Here is a 24,783-nt window from a genome sequence, read left to right on the forward strand (position 1 = left end):
AATGCTACTCTCTTACTTCGTCCCAGCTTACCCTTCCCCCTCCCCGTGTCCTCAAGTCCATTCTCTTTGTCTGTGTCTTTATTCCTGTCCTGCCCCTAGGTTCATCAGAACCATTTTTTTTTAGATTCCATATATATGTGTTAGCATACGGTATTTGTTTTTCTCTTTCTGACTTATTTCACTCTGTATGACAGACTCTGGGTCCATCCACCTCACTACAAATAACTCAATTTTGTTTCTTTTTATGGCTGAGTAATATTCCATTGTATATATGCATCACATCTTCTTTATCCATTCATCTGTCGATGGACATTTAGGTTGCTTCCATGTCCTGGCTATTGTAAATAGTACTGCAGTGAACATTGTGGTACATGTCTCTTTTTGAATTATGGTTTTCTCAGGGTATATGCCCAGTAGTGGGATTGCAGGATCATATGGTAGTTCTATTTTTAATTTTTTAGGAACCTCCATGTTGTTCTGCATAGTGGCTGTATCAATTTACATTCCCACCAACAGTGCAAGAGGGTTCCCTTTTCTCCCTACCCTCTCCAGCATTTATTGTTTGTAGATTTTTTGATGATGGCCATTCTGACTGGTGTGAGGTGATACCTCCTTGTGGTTTTTTTTTTTTAAGTATTAATCATCTGCTTTTTAAAATTATTTTTATTTATACAGCAGGTTCTTATTAGTCATCAATTTTCTACACATCAGTGTATACATGTCAACCCCAATCGCCCAATTCAGCACACCACCATCCCCACCCCCCGGGGTTTTCCCCACTTGGTGTCCATACGTTTGTTCTCTACATTTGTGTCTCAACTTCTGCCCTTCAGACCGGTTCATCTGTACCATTTTTCTAGGTTCCACATACATGCGTTAATATACGATATTTGTTTTTCTCTTTCTGACTTACTTCACTTTGTATGACAGTCTCTAGATCCATCCACGTCTCAACAAATGACTCAATTTCGTTCCTTTCTATGGCTGAGTAATATTCCATTGTATATATGTACCACAACTTCTTTATCCATTTGTCTGTCGTTGGGCGTTTAGGTTGCTTCCATGACCTGGCTATTGTAAATAGTGCTGCAATGAACATTGGGGTGCATGTGTTTTTTTGAATTATGGTTTTCTCTGGGTATATGCCCAGTAGTCCTCCTTGTGGTTTTGATTTGCATTTCTCTAATGATTAGTGATGTTGAGCATCCTTTCATGTGTTTATTGGCAATCTGTGTATCTTCTTTGGAGAATTGTCTATTTAGGTCTTCCACCCATTTTTTGATTGGGTTGTTTTTATTTGATATTGAACTGCGGGAGCTGCTTGTATATTTTGGAGATAATCCTTTGTCAGTTGCTTCATTTGCAAATACTTTCTCCCATTCCGAGGGTTGTCTTTTTTGTCTTGTTTATGATTTCCTTTGCTGTGCAAAAGCTTCTAAGTTTCATTAGGTCTCATTTGTTTATTTTTGTTTTTATTTCCATTACACTAGGGGGTGGGTCAAAAAGGATCTTGCTGTGATTTATGTCATAGAGTGTTCTGCCTATGTTTTCCTCTAAGAGTTTGAGTGTCTGGCCTTACATTTAGGTCTCTAATCCATTTTGAGTTTATTTTTGTGTATGGTGTTAGGAAGTGGTCTAATTTCATTCTTTTATATGTAGCTGTCCAGTTTTCCCAGCACCACTTATTGAATAGGCTGTCTTTTCTCCATTGTATATTCCTGCCTCCTTTATCAAAGATAAGGTGACCATATGTGTGAACCCACTTTAAATACAAAGATACAAATATATTAAAAGTAAACAAAAGGATGGAAAAGGAACCCTAAAAGCTGGTGTGACAGTATCATACAAAGTGGACTTTAGGACAAAGACTTGATAAAGAGCTACATTTTACCGTAACAGGGGATCAATTCATCAAGAAGACATAATTCTAAACATTTATATACTTAGTAACAGATCTTCCAAATATACGAAGCAAAAACTGACAACTGAAAGGAGAAATAAATCCACAATTATGGTTGGAGTTTTCAACACTCCCCTCTGAATAATTACTAGAACAACTTGCAGAAGATTTCTTAGGATATAGAGGACTTGAATAACACTACCAGCCAACTTGACCTCATTGACCTGTATGCCCTACCAACAGCAGCATACACGTTCTTTCCAAGCGCATTTGGAAACATTACCAAAGTAAACCATATGCTGAGCTACAAAACAATTCTTAGTAAATGTAAAAGCATTGAAACTACGTAGAATATGTTATCTGATAGAATTAAATTAGAAAATCATCTCTGGAAAATCCCTAAATGTTTAGGAATTAAACAAGACTTCTAAACATTCCAATCGGTAAAAAATTAACAAGGGAAATTAGAAAGTAAGTTAAACTGAATGAAAATGAGAACACGACGTATCAAAACTTGTGTGATGCAGTTAAAACAGAGCTTAGAGGGAAATTTATAACTTTAAATGCATACATACACACACAAAAGAAAGTTTAAAAGTAATAACATTAGTTTCTATCATATTAAAGCAAGAAAAAGCAAATTAAACTCAAAGTAATTAGAAGGAAAGAAATAGTAAAGATGAGAATGCTAGTCAGTGAATTATAAATAAACAGTAGAGAAAGTCAGTGAAACCAAAAGCTGGCTCTTTGAAAAGATCAATAAAGTTGATAAGACTAGCTATTCTGCACAAGGAAATAAGAGAACATAAATTACCAATATTAGAAATGAAATAAGAGTACCATCACAAATCCCATAGATATTAAAAGCATATTAAAGGAATAAATAACTTTGTGCCAATAAATGTGACAGTTGAGGTGAACAGGAAAAATTCACATATTCTACATAGACTTAAAAATCTTTAATAAAACATGTACAAATTGAACCTAACAAAACTCTAAAGGATAATACATTAAAACCAAGTAGGGTTTATTCTGGAAATTCTAGGTTTGATATTAGAAAACCAATCAGTGTAATTCACCATATTGTAAAATAAAGGAAAAAAACTAAAGTCGAGGACTTGCTAAAGATTTCAAGACTTAGTATAAAGTTCCAGTAATTAAGACAATGTGATATTGGCTTAAGGGTAGAATGGAGAGACCAAAATAGTTACATAGGAGTATTACTTGATTTTTGACAAAGATGACAATCTGTTTTTTTCAACAGATTGTGCTGGAACACACTGTATAGGGGGGAAAGAATCTTGATCTTACCTCACACCATACATAAAAATTAATTCCAAGTGTATCACAGATCAAACTGTAAAAGATAAAATTCCCAACTTTCTAGAATACTACTTGGGAGAAAATCTTCATGACCTTGAGATCAGCAAGTATTTTTTCAGGACACAAGCAGCAGTTACTGTACAGAAAAAATTGTTTAATTGGATTTAAAATTTTTAACTTCTGCTCTCTGAAAGATGCCATTAAGAAAATAAAAAGATTGGTTGCAGGGTGAAATATTCTCAAACATATTCTATCAGCATATTAAGAAAACCATACAACTCAAGATAACCCAATTTTTAAGAATTGACAAGAGATTTGAACAGACACTTCAACAGAGAAGATATGTTAATTCCAATAAGCACATGAAAAGATGCTTAACATCATTAGGTATCAGAAAAATACAAATTAAAATCACAGTGAGATACAACTAACACCCACTAGAATTGCTAAAGTTAAAAAGCCCTTTAATACCAAATATTAGATGTGGAAGAGCTTGAATTCATACATTTTGGGGACTGCAAAATGATTCAGCCGCTTTGGAAAACTGTTCGGCAATTACCATATGACCACCAGTTCTATTTCTACTTCCTTAAGAGAAATGAAAACATATTTCCACAGAGACCTGTACACAGATTTTCTTAGCAGCTTTATTTGTAACAACAAAATCTGGAAAGAGCCAAATGTGTCAACAGGTGAGTGGGTAGATAAATTGTAGTATGTTCATACAGTGGAATATTACTCAGCAATATAGATGGGTGACCTGTTGAAATACACAAAACACATTAATGACTCAAAAATGTTGTGCTGTAAAGGAAACCAGGCACAAAATATTACATATAGTATGATTATTTATATCCAGTATTAGGAAACCTCTCATTTACAGTGATAGAAAGCTAATCTGGTTGCTGGGGGCCACAAGTAGGGATTGACTAGGAAGGGTGCATTTTTACGATTTTGTAACATCTCAATAAAGTTTATTAAAAATAAATAAAGGAATACTCCTTTTGTAGAAGGTGGAACAGTATATTCTGATTTTATACCCTTTTATTTGCAGGTCACTTTGTCAGAGACTTTTAAATCTTTATGCTTTATTGTGTGGTATAGTTTTCCTTAAAGTCTATCACTAAATGAGGTTCAGTTCTTGTCTTAATAGAACTTAAGATATAGTACAGAGTAGGGAACTAAGCTTTGGAGCCAGGCAGATACACATGTACATACAGCTAGGAGTGAGTATGAATATAGACATGTTCTTTCATCTCCCTGAGCCACATATGCATAAACTATAGGTAAGTAATAATGCCTGTCTCTTAGAGTGGTTGTAATGGTTAAATGAAAACGTATGTAAAGTACCCAGCTGAAGTACCTTGCACATGGTAGGCATTAAAAGGATAATAAGGGAATAATAAGAATAGTGTTAACCCGACATAGTTAAGTTACCTATATTGCATTTTCAAATAGCCCTCTTGAAGTTTAGTTAGAATGCAGGAGTTTGCCACCTTTTCCCATTTAGAAATACTTTCAGAAATGTCTTTGGGTTTGAGGCAGTAGAAAAAAAAGAAATCTAGGTAAAACGTTTTCCAGCACACTCTATATGCTAGTTCTCTGCTGAACATTCTTGTGCATTTCACCTGCTTGCTTTAGAGTCATGCCATTTCTCCAGTTATGAATGCCCTCCGAACTTTCCATCTCTTCAAATCTTATCCATGCTACTTGCATAGTGATTTGTCCAAGACCGATCTCTTCTGTGGCATTCCTCAGCTCCCTCTATATTCTGATTACTTGCATATCTTTACTGGTTATTTGGCACTTGTCTGCTGACTTTATTGATAGTTTACCTTTTCAGAAATGCCTTATGTCTCTTTCCGCTCATGGCAGGGACAAGGTTTAATTAAACATTTTTATACTAGCTAACAACCAAAGTGATTAAGACTTGTATAATTTGAAGTCAGGTCTGGATTTGAATTCTGGCTTGTCGCTTACTAGTTGTGTGACTGAAGGCGAATTACTTAACATCTCCAAGCCTCAGTTTTCTCATCTGTGAAATGGAAATAACAGTGCCTACTTCATTATTTTAAAGATTAAATGAGACAGTGTGGAAAGTACCTGACACATTTTGACATTAAATTAGTTACTATTGGGCTTCCCTGGTGGCGCAGTGGTTGAGAGTCCGCCTGCCAATGCAGGGAACACGGGTTTGTGCCCCGGTCCGGGAAGATCCCACATGCCACGGAGCGGCTAGGCCCGTGAGCCATGGCCGCTGAGCCTGTGCGTCTGGAGCCTGTGCTCTGCAACGGGAGAGGCCACAACAGTGAGAGGCCTGCGTACCGAAAAAAAAAAAAATTAGTTACTATCTTGGTTGATTGATTGATATTAATTTTTGACTTCAGTTTCCAGGAATATGGATCTACAGGAGCAGCCCATGCTGATAGTGAATATGAGAGAAGAATGATGTCTGTATATAATCATGTCTTGGAGGAGGTGGAATCACTCAATCGGAAATATACCCCTGTTTCTTATATGGCAAGTCACATTTGTTTTATTGAGTTTTATTATGTGGAAGTGAGTTTTTGTCTGTCTCTGGCACTTACTGTGTGTGACTTCAACACATTAACCTCTCTGTGCCTGTTTTTTGTTTGTTTGTTTGTTTTCTTTTGCGGTACGCGGGCCTCTCACTGTTGTGGCCTCTCCCGTTGCGGAGCACAGGCTCAGCGGCCATGGCCCATGGGCCCAGCCGCTCCGCAGCGTGTGAGATCCTCCCGGACCGAGGCACGAACCCGTGTCCCCTGCATCGACAGGCGGACTCTCAACCACTGCGCCACCAGGGAAGCCCCCCTCTGTGCCTGTTTTGTAACAGGGTTAGTACAGTACCTACATCATAGTATTGTTGTGAGGATGAAATGAGATAATCCATGAAAGCACTTAGCACATCTGTAGCTGCTACATAGTCACACTAACATGTCAAATCTGCTCTACCAGAATGCAGATAAAACTTTTTTTTTCCTTTTTTAACAATTTAACTAAAGTTGCAATTGTTCTCAACCTTGGCTACACATTAGAATCACTTGGAAGCTATTTAAAAAAAAAACATCAATATCCAGGCCCCACCCAGGCCAGTTATCTTTGAATCTCTGCGAGGCCCAGACCTTAGGATTTTTAAAAGCTCCCAGGTGATTCTGTCATGCCACCAGGGTTGAAAACTATTGGCCAATTAAAATAGAAAGAACTGGGCTTATTTTCTGACTATCAGTAAATCAGTTCCTGCCGGGTGATGCTACTGCTGTCCTTTAATACTCGTGTCCACTTAGCCTACTGAATCTGCTACCTTTGGCACTGTTGAACATCTGCTGTTTATCCCCTGACTTCCCAGTCACAGGACAGACTGACACTCTCACCCAGATTTCCTCCTCCCTGTCTGGCCATTCTCCAGTGTTGTATTGAGTTCAGGTTCCTATAACAAAATAGACATAGTGGCTTAAACAGCAGACATTTCTTACAATTCTAGAGGCTGGAAAGTCCAGACTCAGGGTGCCAACCAGTTTGTTTTGTGGTGTGGGGTCTCTCGCTGGCTTGCCAGCTGCTGCTTTCTCACTGTGTCCTCCCGTGTTGGAGAGAGAGGGCTTCTCTTCTCTCCTTTCTCTTCTTATAAGGGCACTGATCCCATCACAGGGGTCCCACCCTCATGTCCTCATCTAAACTTAATGACCTCCCAAAGGCCCTCCTCCAAATATCAACACATTGGGAGTTGGGGCTTCAACATGTGAATTTAGAGACGACAGCACATTCAGTACATAGCACTGTCTTTGAACTTTACACCTTGGAGAGTTTCTCTTGCCCTGCCTACACATTGGATACTGGTATTTCCTGTAGCTCTCTTCTGCCTCCTGCTGTTCTCATTCTGAACTCACCATTTATCAGGTGTTCTAGAAGAAATTGACAGGATGTGTCATTAAAGAGTTAAATTAGATTTTAAGGTTAGATACTTTCATATGCACGCTGCTTTCCATGTAAGATTGTCAGTACATATTTGCTGAATTGAAATGACACAGGTAGCTGTTTGATACTGAGATTGGTTGCTAAGGAAGATTGTAAAGATTATCTTTGTAGGAAGTAGACATATTTATGTGAGACATTGATTAAATTATTTACATGTATTTCCTCTAAGCTCCACCCTAGGAAATTAAATAGATGCCAGATAGTACCTTGAGTTTGATAGAGTTCAATCCACTGCGTCTAATGGAAAGAATGGGATTTTTCTGCCCAGTAGGTACGCAATACAGAGAAAAGAGCCCTAGGGTCAGATTCTACCTCTGCCACTCAGCAGGCGTGATTTTAGACAAATTTCTAATACCCTTTTCTATGATATGGAAAAATATCTACCTCATAGGGTTTTTGTGAAGTTTAAATGGAATAATGCCTAATGCCTGGCACAGTGCCTGGCCTGGCATATAAGGAGTGGTTAATAAATGTTGATTCCCTTTTCCCCCTTTCCAAATTGTATTTTATAGATTTGATACTTTCCGAACCCAAAATTCAGTTTAACAAGTATTTATTGAATCCTGAGAATAGAAAAATGGCAAAGAGGCTCTTCCCTCAAGTTGTCCGTAGTCTGATAAGAAAGATTTTGTAAACAAATACAATACAATATATGTGCAATAATAGAGGTCTGCACAAAGTAGAGTTGTAGCACAAAAGAGAAAGTAATTCATATCAAAGGATAGGGGAAATGGGGTGAGGGTGCACATCAGAGGGAAGAGGTATTTGCATATGAGTTTTTCAGGCAGATAAGGAGGTGTAGAGAATTTCAGGCAGGGAACAACATGTTCAAAAGCAGAGGCATGAGGACTTCCCTGGTGGCACAGTGGTTAAGAATCCACCTGCCAAAGCAGGGGACATGGGTTCGAGCCCTGGTCCAGGAAGATCCCACATGCTGCAGAGCAACTAAGCCCGTGCACCACAGCTACTGGGCCTGCGCTCTAGAGCCCGCGAGCTACAACTCCTGAGCCTACGTTCCACAACTGCTGAAGCCCGCAAACCTAGAGCCCATGCTCCGCAACAAGAGAAGCCCGCGTACCGCAGCGAAGAGTAATCCCCACTCGCCGCAATTAGAGAAAGCCCGCGTGTAGCAACGAAGATCCAAAGCAGCCATGAAGATCCAACGCAGCCGTAAATAAATAAATAAATTTATTAAAAAGAAAAAAAAAGCGGAGGCATGAAATAGCATGATGTCTTCTGGGAACAGTGGGTTATTGCTGCAGCGTAATGTGCAGGCTCGGGACTAGAGAGGTCGGTGGAGGCCAGATGGCAAAAGGCTTTTAACACAGTCTTACGGAGTTTGAACTTTATCCCATAGACAATGGGGGCACTCTTTAGGAATTTTAAATGGGTGTGGGAGAGAAGTGGTTAAGCTAAGACTGTACACTATTGTTATGTAGAAACAGAACAGGTAATGGCCTGGAAGCCATGAAATTAAAGGAAAGAAGAGTGGTTACAAGACTTCTGCAGTAATCCAAGGTAGGGGCCAAATTGATAAAGTGGGAGCAAGAATGAGAAGAACAGATACATAAGAAAGATTATTTAGGTGTAATATTTTCAAGGCTTGGTTTTGGTTTTTTGTTTGTTTTTTGTTTTCTTTAAATTAGATGTGAGAGGATGGAGACATGACCTCTGGGTTTCCAGCTTAGGTGACCAGGTGCACAAATGGTTGATCCTTGACTGAGACAGGATACAGAGGGATAGTGGAAGAAGGTGGTTTCATTTTTAAACATGTTAAACATTGGCAGTTAGATAATAGGTTTGGTGTCAGAAGGAGACAGGCTGGAACGCATGTAAAGTTGAGGTGTCGTGAGCATATAGATTCTTAAAGTCCTGGGAGTGAAGAAAACTGCCTGTGAAGAACAAACGGACTGAGAAGACAAAAGGACTAAGGAGAGCATCAACACTGAAGGAACGTACAAAGGAAGAGAATCTTAGGAAAGAAGATGGAGCAGGGAAGAATCAGAAGTGAGGGCAGGGGCCGTTAAGTGGAATTTCATGGAAGAAGAGCATTATCAGGTGCCACAGAAGTGTCAAAAAATACAAAGGCTGAAAAGTATTCGGTTTGGCAATGAAGGGAGTATTCATAATGGGATAGTCCTCTTACCGGTTTACTAATCATGATATGTGATTTCACATCTCCAGACTGGTACTTTGATAGTAATCTGCAACTAACATACGTGTTGAAGTGTGCCCAAGGGGCTAGTGGTCTTAGAGGCAGTCCTGCTTTCCCAGTGGGGAATTGCAAAATCCGCATCTATTCTTTTAAAAGGGAAAATGGTACCTTTTTGCCCGGGAACAGCCTGAGGTCACTTGTGGTCCTCTAAATCCATTCTTTAAAGATGTTTCTCTCCTTAAATACTGTTGTGGCATCAAAGGTTCCACCACAAGTAGGATGTCCGGGCAAACGCATCTCAGATCCCTTGTGGCAAGAAGATGAATAGTGCCGTTTTAGCAGTTAAACCTGAGTAGACCCAGTGTCTCTAAATCCGTGTTGTGGTAATCTCAAGTAATAGACCTGGCATTTATATTAGGAGTCTGTCAGGCACAGAATGTTCAGTAATCTGAAACCAATGAGGAATGGATTCTTCTGGCTTTTAGCCTTAATGCCCTACTTTTTAAAAATGTTTATAGCAGAGGCACTAGGTGATACCCTGCTTGGAAGCAGGAACTTAAAAGGACAGACAGCACTGTATAGTGGAACAGTTTTCAGCCTTGTGGCATTTTGGGGGCCACTGAGAGAGGAGTAGACTGAGGAGGGGATGGTAGACCAAGCAGGAATGGTTCTGGGTCACCCAAAGTTACAGGTGTTCTGGTACTGTACTTTTTTTTTTCCTATTAAGTTTGCAAATCATTGGTGAAATAAAACAAAATCACTGAGTGACCTAGTCAGGTGACCTAGGTTCCAGTCCCAGCTTGTTCCATTAGTTGTCTGGGTGACCTGTGTCATCAGCAAAATTGAGGGTTAGACTGGGTGATCTTTAAAATAGCTTTGATGGTATCACAAGTGTATACTTATCTCCAAACTGATTAAGTAGTATGCATTAAATATGTCCAGCTTTTTGCATGTCAGTGGTACCTCAAGAAAGTAGTTGAAAATAAACAAATAAATAAATAAAATCTTTGAATTCTTAAATTCTGGTTCTATGACCCCTTTCACTAAGACCCGAAAGATTCATTAGAGTAGTTCTATTCCTCTTCAGTTAAGCTGGGATTTTCAAAACTCAGTTAAATTTGTGAAATAGATTTTAGAAAGAAGGTGTTTTATTTAAGTTTCAGTGATCTATAGAGTTGGACTATATGGTAATCTGTAATCTGAATTCCAGTAAGTTTCCACCGTTGCTCTATCTCTGGAGACTCATGGCCACATGAACAGGGAGGCTACCTGGTAGAGATGGGATGAAGAATGAGGCAGTTCCAAGCCAAAGTTCCACAGGGATTTGGACTCGAGCCTCAAATGTCAATATTTTGCTCTAATTTTTTACCATATACCTGCTCTTTTTCATATTTTGTCACGTGATAGTTACTTTATATTTTAGTATCTGAAATAACTGTATATATCTAGTAGCTCTAAGCTCTATAGAAACACAAACTTTGCACATTGCTTGGTCTTGAGGAGTGTGGGTTTTCTCTGTCATTTTTTATTGAATATATTTCAGAATAAAGTAAAAATCTGTAATTGTCCTCCTTGACATGAGTGATTTGATAAATGTATGTAGTTCCTGAGTGTTATGTCTCTTAACCTGATTGGTGTGTACTTTTGTAGTAATTTTATGAGCGTTTGTAGTTTTTACACTTCTTCCTGAAAGTAACTATTTGTTGATGAAATTTATTTTCATTTGATTTTTCTTTTCTTTCCCCAGCATACAGCATGCCTCTGCAATGCCATCATTTCTTTGCTGAAAGTTCCTCTTTCATTTCAGAGATATTTTTTCCAGAAACTGCAGTCTACCAGCATCAAGGTAATATAGGAAGAACAATCAGGTTTAATATAGTTTAATACCTTCTTCTGAAGATTGTAGGGGGCATAGCTTTGCTTCAGGATCTTACCTTTGGTTTAGACAGAACTTATACTCTTCAGTTGTAATCAACAAGTGATTTGGGAGTTAAACCCTCTCCTCTCCTTTCTTTCCTCATAGTGCCAAATGCAGTGGGACAGGCACTTGGGTACCTTGAGCTCTGTCCCTGTCTTCAAGAATGAGTTGGCTGCTGTTCATCATAGTAGCCCACAGGGATCTTGAGCTGAGTCCATGTCTGATCAAACTATTTAAACCCAACTTAGAATGAATCAGGTCCAGTAAAACATCACCAGCCCTATCTCCAAAGCACTTTTGTCTACAAATAACAAATTTTGAGAAGCTGGGCAATGAGTAGAGTCAGTATTTTAAAATATTTAAGCCACTCAAAATTCAAAAGCTATTTTGATTCAAAGAATGAAATTGTTGGGAAAGGGGGGAAATTGTCATTTGTAAGAGATTCCCTGGATTATCCCTATCAGTAAATGTCTTCAGTGCACTTCTGCATCCATTTGAATGTTTTTGATTACAAATAATAGAGCATTCCATTTGAAAATGACCTGAATAACAAGGAAAATTGATTATGTAGATAAGAAGTCCTAAGGTAAGATGTCTTCAGGGTTCAGTGGCTCAACAACATTATCAGAAAGACCCAGTTTCTTGCGTATTTTTATTTAAGCAAGATTTGAGCTTTCTTTAATTAAAGGGTATTTAGGATTCTTAATATGTTTTTAAAGAAAAACTGAGAGGTTAAAAATGTCATTTGGTTTATTTGTGGAAATTGACTTTTATACCATTCTGACTTGATAGCGTATGTAATCCTAGAATTCTAGATTCATTTACATTTGAATTTAGTTTATTTAAAATTACCTAAGACCATAGAGACAGCAGCTGGACATGAAAATTTATATAGTGCATTTCCATACTAGAGTTGGTTCATTGTCAAAGGAATGCCCCACCTCAGAAATTGGGAGAACAGTGCCCTTGCTATTCTCTAATCCTCTGTTTCCCTCAAACAGAACTGGGGCTGGGGGTTTAAAAAAACAAACAAAACAGTGGTATTTAAAAGGAGGCATTAGGGATAAGGAACCCTTGACTTTAAAGGTACATCTGTCTGGTTGTCCCAGCACGGTCAGGTCATTGCGGGGGGTGTGTGTGTGTGTGTCTCTGTGTGTATGTATGTGTGCCTGTGTATGTACAAGTAACGTTTTAATCTATAATCAACAATTAGCACAGACATGTTTGTTGTAAGGAAACTCGCTTTTGGTTGTTAGCGTTTATTTTAATGTTGGCTTTCCAGCTTGCCCTGTCACCATCCCCCCGGAACCCTGCTGAACCCATTGCTGTCCAGAATAACCAGCAACTGGCGCTGAAGGTAGAGGGAGTGGTCCAGCACGGATCTAAACCAGGACTCTTCCGCAAAATTCAGTCTGTCTGTCTGAATGTTTCTTCCACGCTGCAGAGTAAATCTGGACAAGACTACAAGGTAATTTAGAAAAGAGGCAGAGTTGTGATGCAGGTTTTATCAACTCATTGATGGAAGTTTTCCCGTCTTTTTCATGGTTAAGCAGATTGTAGTTATACCTCCCAAGGGATCAGATGGACATAAGTTAAAAGTACGTATTAGGGTGTAAGGGGGCTGATAAACAACACTTCTCTTTTCCCTGCCCGAACCAGTTGATAGACAAAGCATCCAGGCAGGCAGAGATCAAAATATGAGTGTCACTACTGTTAGAGCTGGGGAGAAACCTAGCTCAGGTGCCTGGCAGCAAGGACTGCCTAGCCTTGTGGCTCTGAATTGAGTTTTCCCACCAGCCTCTGCCAGTATACACAAGAGCCTGCCCCTATAAAACTGAGAGGAGCAGTACCCTGAAGCCCAAAGAAGAAGGGAGAGAGAAGGTGCTTAGCTCCCCAGGCCCAGTCCCCACCCCACAACTTACCAATCAGTAGGATGCACCTTCTCCCCTAGAGACCAGTACTGTTCATCTAATGAAAGGTCCCTCCACATGGAGGGAAGCATCAGGAATGGGGAATAACTTCTCCCTAACCCCCTGACCCCGAAAGAACACATCTATTTATTTTTCCTTTGTTTTAAGTAAATTTTAGCATGTTCCAAGAAAAGTATACTATATTGGGCTTTCCTGGTGGCGCAGTGGTTGAGTCCACCTGCCGATGCAGGGGACACGGGTCCGTGCCCCGGTCCGGGAGGATCCCACATGCCCCGGAGTGGCTGGGCCCGTGAGCCATGGCCACTGAGCCTGCGCGTCCAGAGCCTGTGCTCCGCAATGGGAGAGGCCACAACAGTGAGAGGCCCGCGTACTGCAAAGAAAAAGAAAAAAAAGTATACTATATTGACATACAGTGATCAGATGAAGTAAAATCTTTCGTTAAGGGTTTAACCCTAGAAATTTGCTACTTTGAGAAATCATGAGGTAGGTTAACCAAAATCACGCTTGCTTTGTTAGCCAAAGCTAAGATTCTGAATCTGTGCCTGTGAAACACCAATGTTCCAAATGTAGAGTGTTCCTTTCTTTAGACATCTCTTTCCAGTCCCTTGGTGGTTTACCCACAGTAAATGGAACAAGGGAACAAGTGCAGTTGTATGAACAGAGTTGTTTAAATGTCCAAATTGGTTATGTCTGGGTTTATTTGTAGGCACCCTTGAACTGAGGTCCAGAGCAAGGAAAGGGGTATCAGTAAAGATAAAATGAGAGCATTTTATTCTCTTTGGTGGTTTTAGGCTAAAAGGCCAAGGGAAGGTCTGGTTTAAGCCATTACTACTTTCCTTACTTTGATAACTTTCTCTCTCTCTCTGGGGCTCTGTACCCACTCTGAGAAGGCTCAGCCTTCATTCTCTCCCTCTCTTTTGACTTCGAGGACACAAAGCATGGCACCTTATGTAGCCACTCAGTAGATATTTGGTGAATAATGAAAAAAATCATTTACTGTATTTAGTACAACTCTCTTATGTTTCAATGATCTCTCTTGTCACAGAAGATCATAAGGAGAACTTACATAGTCAGCTTATCCCTGTCTGCAGCTCTCTGCTCATTTTGAGTTTGAAAGAACAGTAACCATGATTCTCTTTGTTCTTGTATATAGTGACTTTTACTGTTTTTAAAAAAACCATTCAAGTCGAGAAGTACTACTGATCTTCTCATTGTTGACTTACCTCTCAAGAGGCACTGGTTAAAGTCAAGAAGCTGACGTAATAAGCCAGGTAGTACATGATTGCTTTGTAATGTTACTTGCAGTGAGTTTGCAACTTAAAATGCGTCATGCGTTCAGAGTGATCAGGTTGCCTACTAGGCCCATTTCTGGTCCTTTTAAGGAAGTTCTTGTTTGGTGTGCATATTCTTTACAGAAATAAAAATCCTACAGAAGTTGAATGTGCAAACAAAAAACAAAAAAGGACTTATAAATAATTTTAAGATCTTGAATTTGTGGTGACTTCATTTCATTAATGTTACAGATCAGTGTCTCTGGAAAACTGACCTCATGATAACTGCTTATTGAGACACGAAGCTTCAGGGCACATTTATATAATTAATTACACAACAGAAATACACACATAAACATAGAGCAATCTAATCAAATATTCATTCTGATGACCTGTATATGCATTCTTAGAATAAGTGTCTCTCTTGACATACTTCATCTTGGGTACAAGAAGAGGTACACCTGCAGGTGTTACTCTGTTCTTTGAAGGACAGAGGTATGAGTATCTAGCTAAATATATAAATGAATTCATAAATCTGTGTTTCATAATATGTTGTACTGCCCGTCTGAACAAAACACTGATTTTTAAGTAAGCAACATGCAAGTTCTAAAGTTAATTTGTTAAAGGAGGGAAGAATCACTACATTACTTAAGTAATATAAAATCAGACTAGCTAGGAGGGGAAAAACCATATATTTGCATAGCATTATGTTCTTTTTTAGTCTTTCAGATTTTAAACTCACTGAAACAGGTAGTTGCATCCAGTTTCTTTAGAATATCTCTTCACAGGTTAAAGAAAGATGGGAATTGGAGTTGGGGTTGGGTGAACAAGGAGAGAGGAGGAGAAATTTCTCTTTTACGCTCTTAGGGTCTCTAGCTAGGCCTAAGATTGAACTGACCTTAAGGCAGATTAACAGGAAAAAAGAAAGCATGCCAGTTTTATTGGAATTTTACATATATATGGGAGTCTTCACAGGAGGCTGAAGACCCGAAGAAGTGACCAGAACAGAAAGCTTAGGTACCTTTTAGTCACACAGATGATAAATTCCTGACAAAATGGCAAGACAGAGGGTTTGGGGCTAGGGACAGTAAGTAAAATGACTAGGAGATCTGTTGGGGCATTGGGGGAGACTAGTGGAAGATACGGGTTATTTTCTTAGGTTGGTTTGTACAGATCCATCTCAACATCGATTCCCAGTCTCTGTTGATAGTCTTCTCTTTTTTGGTGCAGGGAGGTTTACCTTTCTCATGGAAAATTTGATTTATGTTTTAGGTAAAAAGGGGCAGGTCAGAGAGCCCTTTCTGTATCTGTTGTTTTTCAAGTGCCTTTAGCTCAAAATAATCGCTATGCCACAGCAGCGTATTTGGGATGGCATGTTCTGAACTGCTTCACAAGGCAGAAAGGCCAGCATCAGAGGGGTTGAGAAAGCTCCTTCTACTCAAGCTCCTTCTAGTGAGGAGGCAGTGTTACCTGATATTAAGAGTACAGGCTCTGGAGTTAGCCAGACTCTTGACTCCAGTCTAGAGTTTTGTTATCAGATGCCAACGTCATCACTCATTATCTGTATGACCTTGGAGAAGCTACTTAACCTCCCCACCTCAGCTTCCTCGTTCATGAAACAAGGATAATATTAGTACCTACCTCTTGGTTGTTGGCAAAGATTTAAATACCACTTAAAACAGGTCCTGGCTCACAGCATGCACTCAGTAAACGTTAGCTATTGTTATTTAACGATTTTTTTCATTCCAGATACCCATTGACAATATGACCAATGAGATGGAGCAGAGGGTTGAGCCTCATAATGATTACTTCAGTACTCAATTCCTGTTGAACTTTGCTATCCTTGGCACACACAACATTACAGTGGAATCTTCTGTGAAAGACGCCAACGGCATCGTATGGAAGACTGGTCCCAGAACCACCATATTTGTAAAATCCCTGGAAGACCCTTATTCGCAGCAGATTCGCCTGCAGCAGCAGCAAGTCCAGCAGCCGTTACAACAGCAGCAGCAGCGAAATGCCTACACGCGGTTTTAGCCGTGCAACAGAGGCACTACAGACTTTCCAGGAACGGAGCAAATTAGCGAAAATAGTTTGCTTTTTCATATGGATAAAGGTACAAAAGTTAGAATATGGAGTCCGTTTATTCATTGGTTTCTGTGATAGAACATTCTGAAAAAACATTTCTTTTCTTAAAAATTTACTTGGAGAAATCATTGGGTTCCTAACCAGAAAGATTTTTTTCCCCTTATTTCTTCTTAAACCAAGTCCTTCATCTCCTGTTCAGCACTTTCATTGTTTTGCTATTATTACTTTTATTTCTGCTGAGCCTTCTCTTTTTCTTTCAGGAAAAGTCACATATTGGGATCATTGAATTAGTAAATTTGACTGCTTTCCTACCAAAATATATCACTTGCTGCCTGACATAGACCTCTAATTTTGAGCTGGGCCTTTGGAAGTTCTGACCAGTATGTGCCGGGTTTACCCAGGGTAGTAGAAACTGAGTACTCCCGTAGTTGGACTTGAAAGTGTCCCCTGAAACATCCAGTGTTGTGGATTATGAGAGCCTGCAGTCTAGCAGAAAGGAAACATCCTGCTGTATTATTTCAACTGTTTACCTATCTATTCTCTGCTAAAGCAATCGTAATTTATTGTTTTAGTATTTAATTGACCCAAAGAGCAGCTAACAATTACATAGAAAGATTGGAAATTAATAATTTGTTTTTTCTAATATATGTGCAATTTTATGTAATACAGACGTTTTTTATTGTTTCTAAGAATGAAAAACATCACATTTAATGTTAGGAGGGCAGATCTTTTCCTTTGATTGGTTTAGATTCTTCTTGGCAAGTTAGGTAACGCTAACCTTGATTGTCTAGAAACAGCAGAGTCTCTTTATAATACACCCTCAGGTAGTTGGGATGCTCAGGGAATAGAAGATTTCTCGTTAGCCAGAAAACCCCCTTTTTTTCTATGTCAGTACTGGTTGAAAACCATTATAAAATATAATAATAATACACTTTCTTAACACAGTATACTACATGTAATTTAACTGTTCTTTCTTGATTTGGGATTGTTCAGTGCTTCAGGATCATGATTTCTAGACATCAGGGATCACAGGATTGCAGACACTGATGATATGGGCACTTGGGCTGGAAGTAGCTCCCAAGGTGAAGCGCAGGGCACATTCCCTGGAAGTTTTCTTTTAAAATAAATCTCTCAGTTGCTTTGCTCGTTTTGCCGTTTTCTCTTTAAAGTCGACATTGGCTCAAAGGAGGGATAGAGTTTAAAGGGAAAAAAATGAGTTTGGGGGGTTTTTGTGTGTATGTAATGTGGCCTCTAGGGGTGAAAGTGATTGGCAGGCAACTCGTGTCCCTCTAAGATCTCTTGGCTTCATGAGCTATTGTCCCAGCACAGCACTTCTTCTGCCAGTGGCCAGGGCATTGTCATAAAACGTGTGTAAATCTACAGTGTCCACTGTGGTTGATGCCCAGATGTACGCAGTACATGATGTGCACAGGCATGACAACATCTGGGAACATAAGCCTTAGGAAGAATTGCTAGAGAGTAGCGGGGGACGTGTGCAGGACCTCTTGCCCTTCTACCAGGTGTGGCAAGAGCTGACCGGAAAGCCTAGGTTCCACTGTAGGCTCCAAAGAGTTAGCCCTGTGACCTGGGCAAGTGTCATCATCTCTGTAGACGGAAGTTTCTTTGTCTGTAAAATGACTGGATTAGACAGGACCTCTTGACTCCAGTCTAGAGTTTTGTTATCTGAAAGACTAGAGACAAAAAAAAAAAAGTTCTTTCTTAAATTGAAAAAATCTTTTTTCTTTTCTTTTAAAGTGGCTATTTTTTAAGAATGAAATTTTACAGTGTTAATTTTAGGTTTCTGGTGCTGTTTCAAGGCAGAATTGTCTGAAAAGAAGCAAATTTTGTAAACTACCAATTCCCCCAGTTCACTTTGAGACCTTCCCGTATTTTATGTTCTTAAAAGACAGGCTTTTGATAGCTGTAGTTATAAACTGATTGATCTGGTATATTATAGAGCCCCTGGCACAAATTGGAAAGGAATTATTAAAATAAAAACAAATCCAAACAGTTTGGAGTGATAAGTAACTCTGTGAAGCAAAAAAGGTTATTTTATTTTAGGATGTCCATTAGATCTGGAATTAGGACACTGATTTTATTTTTGGTATAATATCTACTGCATTTTTGGCATCAACTGTTAAACAGTTATTTGAGGTGGGGGGAAACTGTGTTTATAATTTCAACAGTACACTCATGAATGAAAAGGAAAAGAATACTCAAGGAAAGATGCAGAAAAGAAAGATAAACATACTGATTGTGAAGTGAACATGTTCCCTGATTTTAGAAATATGAGTAATAAGGGCACTGGCCGATTGATTTAAGAAGACAGGACTGATTTTTCCCAGTATTTAGTGACTTTGCAGTATAACCTGGTGGCTAAAAACCCAACCTTTGGAGCCACTCTGTCCAGTTCCAAACCCTAACTCTACCTAGCTTTGTGGCCTTGGATGAGCTACTTAATCTCTCTATGCCTCAGTTTCCTTATTCCCCAGATCAGGAAGCATAATAGTGCTTCATGGGTTAGGTGTGAGGATTAAGCAAGTTAATACAGAATTGATATATATAAAGCAGTTAGAATGTGCCTCGCGCATAGTAAGCAGTACACATGAGTGTTTGCTGTTATTATTACCGCTATTATTATCCTCCCTAGTATTATTTTTCACAGTGTTAGATCAATTCTTTTTTTTAATAAGTTATTTTATTTTATTTATTTTATTTTTTTGGCTGTGTTGGGGTCTTTGTTACTGTGTGCAGGCTTTCTCTAGTTGCAGCGAGCAGGAGCTACTCTTCGTTGTGGTGTGTGGGCTTCTCATTGCAGTGGCTTCTCTTGTTGCAGAGCATGAGCCCTAGAGCATGCGGGCTTCAGTAGTGGCAGCATGTGTGCTCAGTAGTTGCAGCTCACATGCTCTAGAGCGCAGGCTCAGTAGTTGTGGCGCACGGGCTTAGTTGCTCCACGGCATTTGGGATCTTCCCAGACCAGGGATCGAACCCACGTCCCCTGCATTGACAGGCGGATTCTTAACCATTGCACAACCAGGGAAGTCCATAGATCAGTTCTTAACCTTAGCATTTTATTTATTCAAAATAAAAGTTACCTTTTCTCTGCTAGTCAACACACATTTAGGCTATCTTCCCTCATATTCATTTTGGGTACTTTGATTAAGAACAAAATAGCTTAATGTTGACCTAAACAAAATGGAATTTCTGTCTACTGCAGTGCTGAAATCCTATTTAATTAAAATATTTAAAGAAAAACATACAAAGAAAATTATGAAAATACTTTCCAAAAGTACTGATTACCTTCAGTGGTAATGGCCATAGTATATTGACTATTTAGAAACTAAGGTACTATTGTAGTCCAACTTAAACTAAGAGATCTTGTGATGTGGCTTTCCAGCTCAAACCCACCAAGGTAGCAGGTAATTTGCAACTGAAGGCTGTCAGTCACTTTTCACATTGAAATATGGTTCAGAGAAGAACAAACCAGCCAAGCAAGATCTTCAGTCTAGGGTCCCAGAGGTGTCAGTTTAAGTTCTATTTATAAGACTCACTTGCCATGGATCCTTGGATAGGTCACTTGATCTTTTTGTGCCAATACATGGCAGCAGTATACTGAGAATAAGATGACCCTGCCATCTGGTATACAGAGTATAAGCAGAGCTGTCTGACAGAACTTTCTGAAATGATGGAAATGTTCTAAGTCTGTACTATCCAATATAGCCACTAGCCACATAGAGCTGTGTATCTAAAGTAAGCCTAGTATCTAAAGTAAGCCTAGAGTAACTGAATCGTTTATTACTTTTAATTCAGTTAAACTTAAATAGCCTCATATGGCTACTGCCTGTAGAACTGGACAGTGCAAGAGTAATAAGTGAAGAAATGAGATTCACTTCTACCTTAGGACCTAGATAGTCCTTAAGTAGGTTTTTAGATAAGGTGTCTACATTGGAGTTATTTGATGCACCAAAGCTTTCACGTGGAAGAGTGTGGATGACGAGGAAGGCATCCGGGGTTCGTGTGTTTGCTTTGCTTCAGATAATACAGTACTGTGTTGCTCAACCACCTAGCCCTGTTCTCTCTATAATGTGCCCTTGGATTTAGGTTTTATCAGTCCCCAACAGTAAAAGTTTGATGGGAGTACTGAGAAGTCCAGAAGTCTGGTGAATTGCCTTGGATTTCCTGCCAACAGCACTCCAGGAGGCGGTGGTCTTCCTTTCCATTTCTTGCCCAGGAACACAAAGACCTTTCCATGGGCTGTGTATTTTATTGGCTTAACTGGCATTAGTCCACTATCCTGTGGTGCCTCCCAGTCTACTCACTCTATGAGCGATTTGATGTTTAATTGTAACAGATTTAAACAGAGTGTAAGTCATGTTTTTTTTCTTAAATAACATACCAAGATCTGGAGTCATTGATTTTCACAGTATAATGAAGAATGCAAAATGTAAATTTACTTATTTCAAATCTACTACAGTTATAAAACATTTTTTCAGTCTATATCTTTTCCCTTATCCTCCTGCTTACTTGCTAATCTCTCCCAGAGCAGTTCTGTCCTGCACAGTCCAGTTTGTTGTGCAATAATTGCGTTCTTTGCTTATCATTTAGGTCTCGTTAAAGATTGAGACTTGGTGAAATGAGTTTGGGGATTGTCTTCTTCATAGATCATGACTACGGGTCTCGCTTTTGTCTAGTGATACTTAGCTGGCAAACTGAGACTAAAAATCTTTTTATTGTTGTTTCCAGATAATTTTTTTCTTAATAAAATTATAAATGTGAGATAATACCAGATGAATCAGAACAATCAGGAAGATGAACATCTACCCAGTACCCTCAAAATTCAGATTATAAGCAGAGAAGAAATACTCTCTACCTTTTGGTTTTCTCGGGAGATTTCGTTTGTGGATTTTGATGAAGCTTATTTGTGGCTTATTTGTATTTTAAAGAAAGAAATTTAAAATAGAAGACTGTGACAAGTAAAATAGAACTGAGTTAGACTGAGGAATTATGAGACGATACCAACGTTTGCTTTTCCTGTTTCCTAAGATCATGGAAGGTGAAAGTAGGCCGGGCTGCCTCAATTTCTACCACTCCCACCCCCAGCTCCCCCATTGGAAGCAGTGAGGCTAAAGATGCTTTCTGTTTATGTGTCATCTCACACTTAGGAGATGAGCAAAGTGATGGCGACTTGTTAACACTTGTGTCCCCCATCCTTGCTTTCCCCTCCCACCCCCACTGCCAGCAAAGGCAGCCGGTCCTGTGATTAGGAGGGTTAGTTCTGAAATCCCCCCAGCCCCTTCTTCCACTTGACAGGAGAAGTAGATGAAAAGCCTACTGTAGAAGTGCAAGTTAGAGAGAGGGGCTTTCCTGACAATGCCGGGCCCTGAACTGGGGTGAGAAATGCAAAAGGAAACTGACAGGGAGACCCCTCAAGCAACTTGCAGTCTCATTTGACAGAAAAGACCTATTTTTAGAGAATGTGGAGAGGGCTTTATAAAAGCTGTTGACAGAGCACAAAAGATGCCGTTTCTGAAATTCTAGTAGCACCCCCCTTATATGTAACAGGACAGGGTCTTAGGTAATTAGAAAACTGGCCATCATGTGGCATTTTCTCCTTTTCCAGCACTTCAAATGCAGTGTCCTTTCCTCCTCAGAGAGCCTCTTTTTGATATAAGCAGAGACAGTTGGGTAGCTACTACTTGGAAGCCAGAGAGGAACGAAAGAGCATTTGGAAAAAAGGTACACTCCTAAAGTGTGAAGTCAGTATTTAGCCTTGAGGAGATAGGAGCTTACACTCAGAATTAAATATTGTCTCCTGTTGCAGAAACTACTGCTTCTGGCCAGGCCGTTGGAGGACACGAACCCCTCAATGTCACGTTTCAAGGTATCAGGGCATTAGGGAGAAATGACTGTAATCACAGAATCACTTAAGCAAGATCATATCTATCCTACTTAGTGGTTACAGTGTCCCCCGGGATGCTCAAGAGAGTATTAGCCCTGCCTGGAGTTGTCTCTCTCAGGGAGTAAGCACGTCTGGAATCTCCTTGAGGGCCCTTGGTGCAGGAGGGGGCCCACGCGTCTCCCTCAAGCACCGCCTCCCCCTGCCTCTCTCCCCTGCATGCTGGCCAGGTTAGCTGATGGAAAGCACTTTTCCCTCATCCTAAGCACCAAGGTAACTCAGCTGACATCACAGGGCACTGTAGCTCAGTCAGCATTTGTCCATTCGTCTGAGCAGGCGTTTGTGAGCTCAGATTTCTCAGATCTGTGCAAAAGGCACAGCCAACAAGGACACAAACAATTTTGGAAACAGGTGATCTTTTATTCTTCACCAAATGTTGATTGAACACATACAGGGTACCAGGAACTGGGAATACAGTCAAAGACAAGTTCCCTGGGTTCACGGCCATGCCACTGCTTGTTTTTGCACAGGCTGTGGGAAACCCACCCTGGCCTTGATTATGCCAGGGCGGCCTTAGCTTCCTTGGTAGTTGATCATTTTCTCCAGTGAAAGTGGAGAGGAATGTGTTTAGACAGGACCATCCAGATCAGAGTCGCTGCTGTTTCCTGTGTGGCCTTTGGAAAAGCTCTCTCAGCCTGAAAGTCTGCTCCTTTGGTATCTAACCATCTTCCCAGTTCACTAAACCTTTCCTTACATCCCAGCTAAACCCCTCACGGCAGTCTTAACCTCCTGCTTCAATTCTGTGTTTGAGGGGATAGAAAGCTCCCCAAAGCCTTGGTCATAGGGAAATAGCTTTAAGCAGAATGCAGCCTCCCCTGACCTCAGCTACACCACACTGAAAAACCCATCTGCCCCTCCAGACCCAGCAGAAACCCTGGCCCTGATTCCTCCAACCAGACATGGTGCTCCGTCTCCCTCTGTGACCAGTATCAAATCCAGTCTCGTGCATGTTCTGCTGCCTGACCCCTGGGGTTGGCATGAATGTGGACAAATGGTGGCTGAGATTACCATGTCCTGTTAGTGGGAACAAACACCTCTGTCCACTGTCCCACACCCCACGTCAGCCCCCTGGCTGTTCTCCGAGTCTCTGTTTACTCCCATAACATCCCTGTGAGCCTTGGCTTCTTCGTCTGTGAAATGGGGCTGATACCTGCCTGTTGAAGAGTTGTGAAGATTAAAGGTAATAATACATGCACAAAGCCAGCTACTGGCGGGCCCACCAGACGTGGCTTGCCTTCCGTGTCAGTGGTGGAGTGGTCAGCGTGGCCTGGTGGCCCAGAGAACCCCGGGGAAAGAAACGTCAGCTTCCTAAAACAGTAATGTTTCAGATCATCTCTGCCTTAAAGGTGATGTCCCAGGTTTGAGGACTTCAAAGGACAAAAATTGACGGCTGAGAGGAGGGGGGTGGTGAAGAGGTTATGTTTGCTCTCGCCTCCTAAGTGTGTCTGTGTGTGTATGAGATATGTGTCTAGGCAGGGAGAAGAGCTGGCCTACTTTGGAGGATGGGGGACTGTCCTTCACGGTGTTGCCTCCCTCCTGTTGCCACTACCGTCACCCTAGTTCACAGCCTCATTATATCTTCCTGGAATATCACTTTCACTTCCTGTTTTTCCTGCTGCTGGTGTCTGCCACCTCTGAGTAATCCTTATTCCCACTGCTTCCCAGTTCACTCACCTGGTTCAAAATCTTAATTCCCATTGGGTTCCATATACAGCCTGAATTCTTCAGTATATCATTTAAAACCCTCCACAGTGAGACTCCAGCGTGGCAGCCAGGCCTCACCTCTCACCCCATCTCTGTGTGTATCCCAGCCTGTAATAAAACTAGCTTCCTGGGCATCCCTCGAGCTTGGTTTGCACACTCTCACCGTCGTGACTTTGTTCATATTTTCCCACCACCTGAAAACTCTTTTCCATCACTGAAACCCTTGTCCATCCCTCCGTGTTCTGATTCTCCAGCCAAGCCCAGGGTTCCTCCATGACCTGTATCATGTTCAATCTTGTGTGGAGCAGTTAGCCTGCCTGGCCCTCGGAGTCAGCATAAAGGTGGACGTGTAGTGGCTAATGTGACCGTGTCCTGCTGATGAGAAAAAACGGCTCCCTCCGCCGTCCCACCCCTCGTGACTATTCTCCGGCCCCCAGCCCTGGTTCACATCCCTGTGTGGAGCAGTCCCAACTGGTCTGCCTACTGACTCAGTGTTCGCCTCGGAGGCAAGAGATATAGGGAAGGCTTTCTACTATTTCTGAGC

The 24,783-nt window shown here is 40.5% G+C and overlaps 1 protein-coding gene across 3 annotated transcripts in view; it reads left to right on the forward strand.

Moving 5' to 3' along the window:
• INTS7 (integrator complex subunit 7) overlaps positions 1-24,783 on the forward strand; it is a 107,955-nt gene that overhangs the window by 74,991 nt on the left and 8,181 nt on the right. For 2 of the 3 annotated variants that reach the window (XM_032638297.1, XM_032638308.1), the window contains exons 17-20: positions 5,611-5,743; positions 11,119-11,217; positions 12,572-12,757; positions 16,241-17,724. In XM_032638297.1, coding sequence (XP_032494188.1) covers positions 5,611-5,743; positions 11,119-11,217; positions 12,572-12,757; positions 16,241-16,528 — 706 coding nt within the window. In that variant the 3' untranslated portion in view covers positions 16,529-17,724. Of the gene's footprint in view, positions 1-5,610; positions 5,744-11,118; positions 11,218-12,571; positions 12,758-16,240; positions 17,725-24,783 lie in introns of those variants that run through there. The other variant, XR_004350821.1, reaches the window with a different exon arrangement.

Source organism: Phocoena sinus, chromosome 1, assembly GCF_008692025.1.
Source record: "Phocoena sinus isolate mPhoSin1 chromosome 1, mPhoSin1.pri, whole genome shotgun sequence".
NCBI lineage: Eukaryota > Metazoa > Chordata > Mammalia > Artiodactyla > Phocoenidae > Phocoena > Phocoena sinus.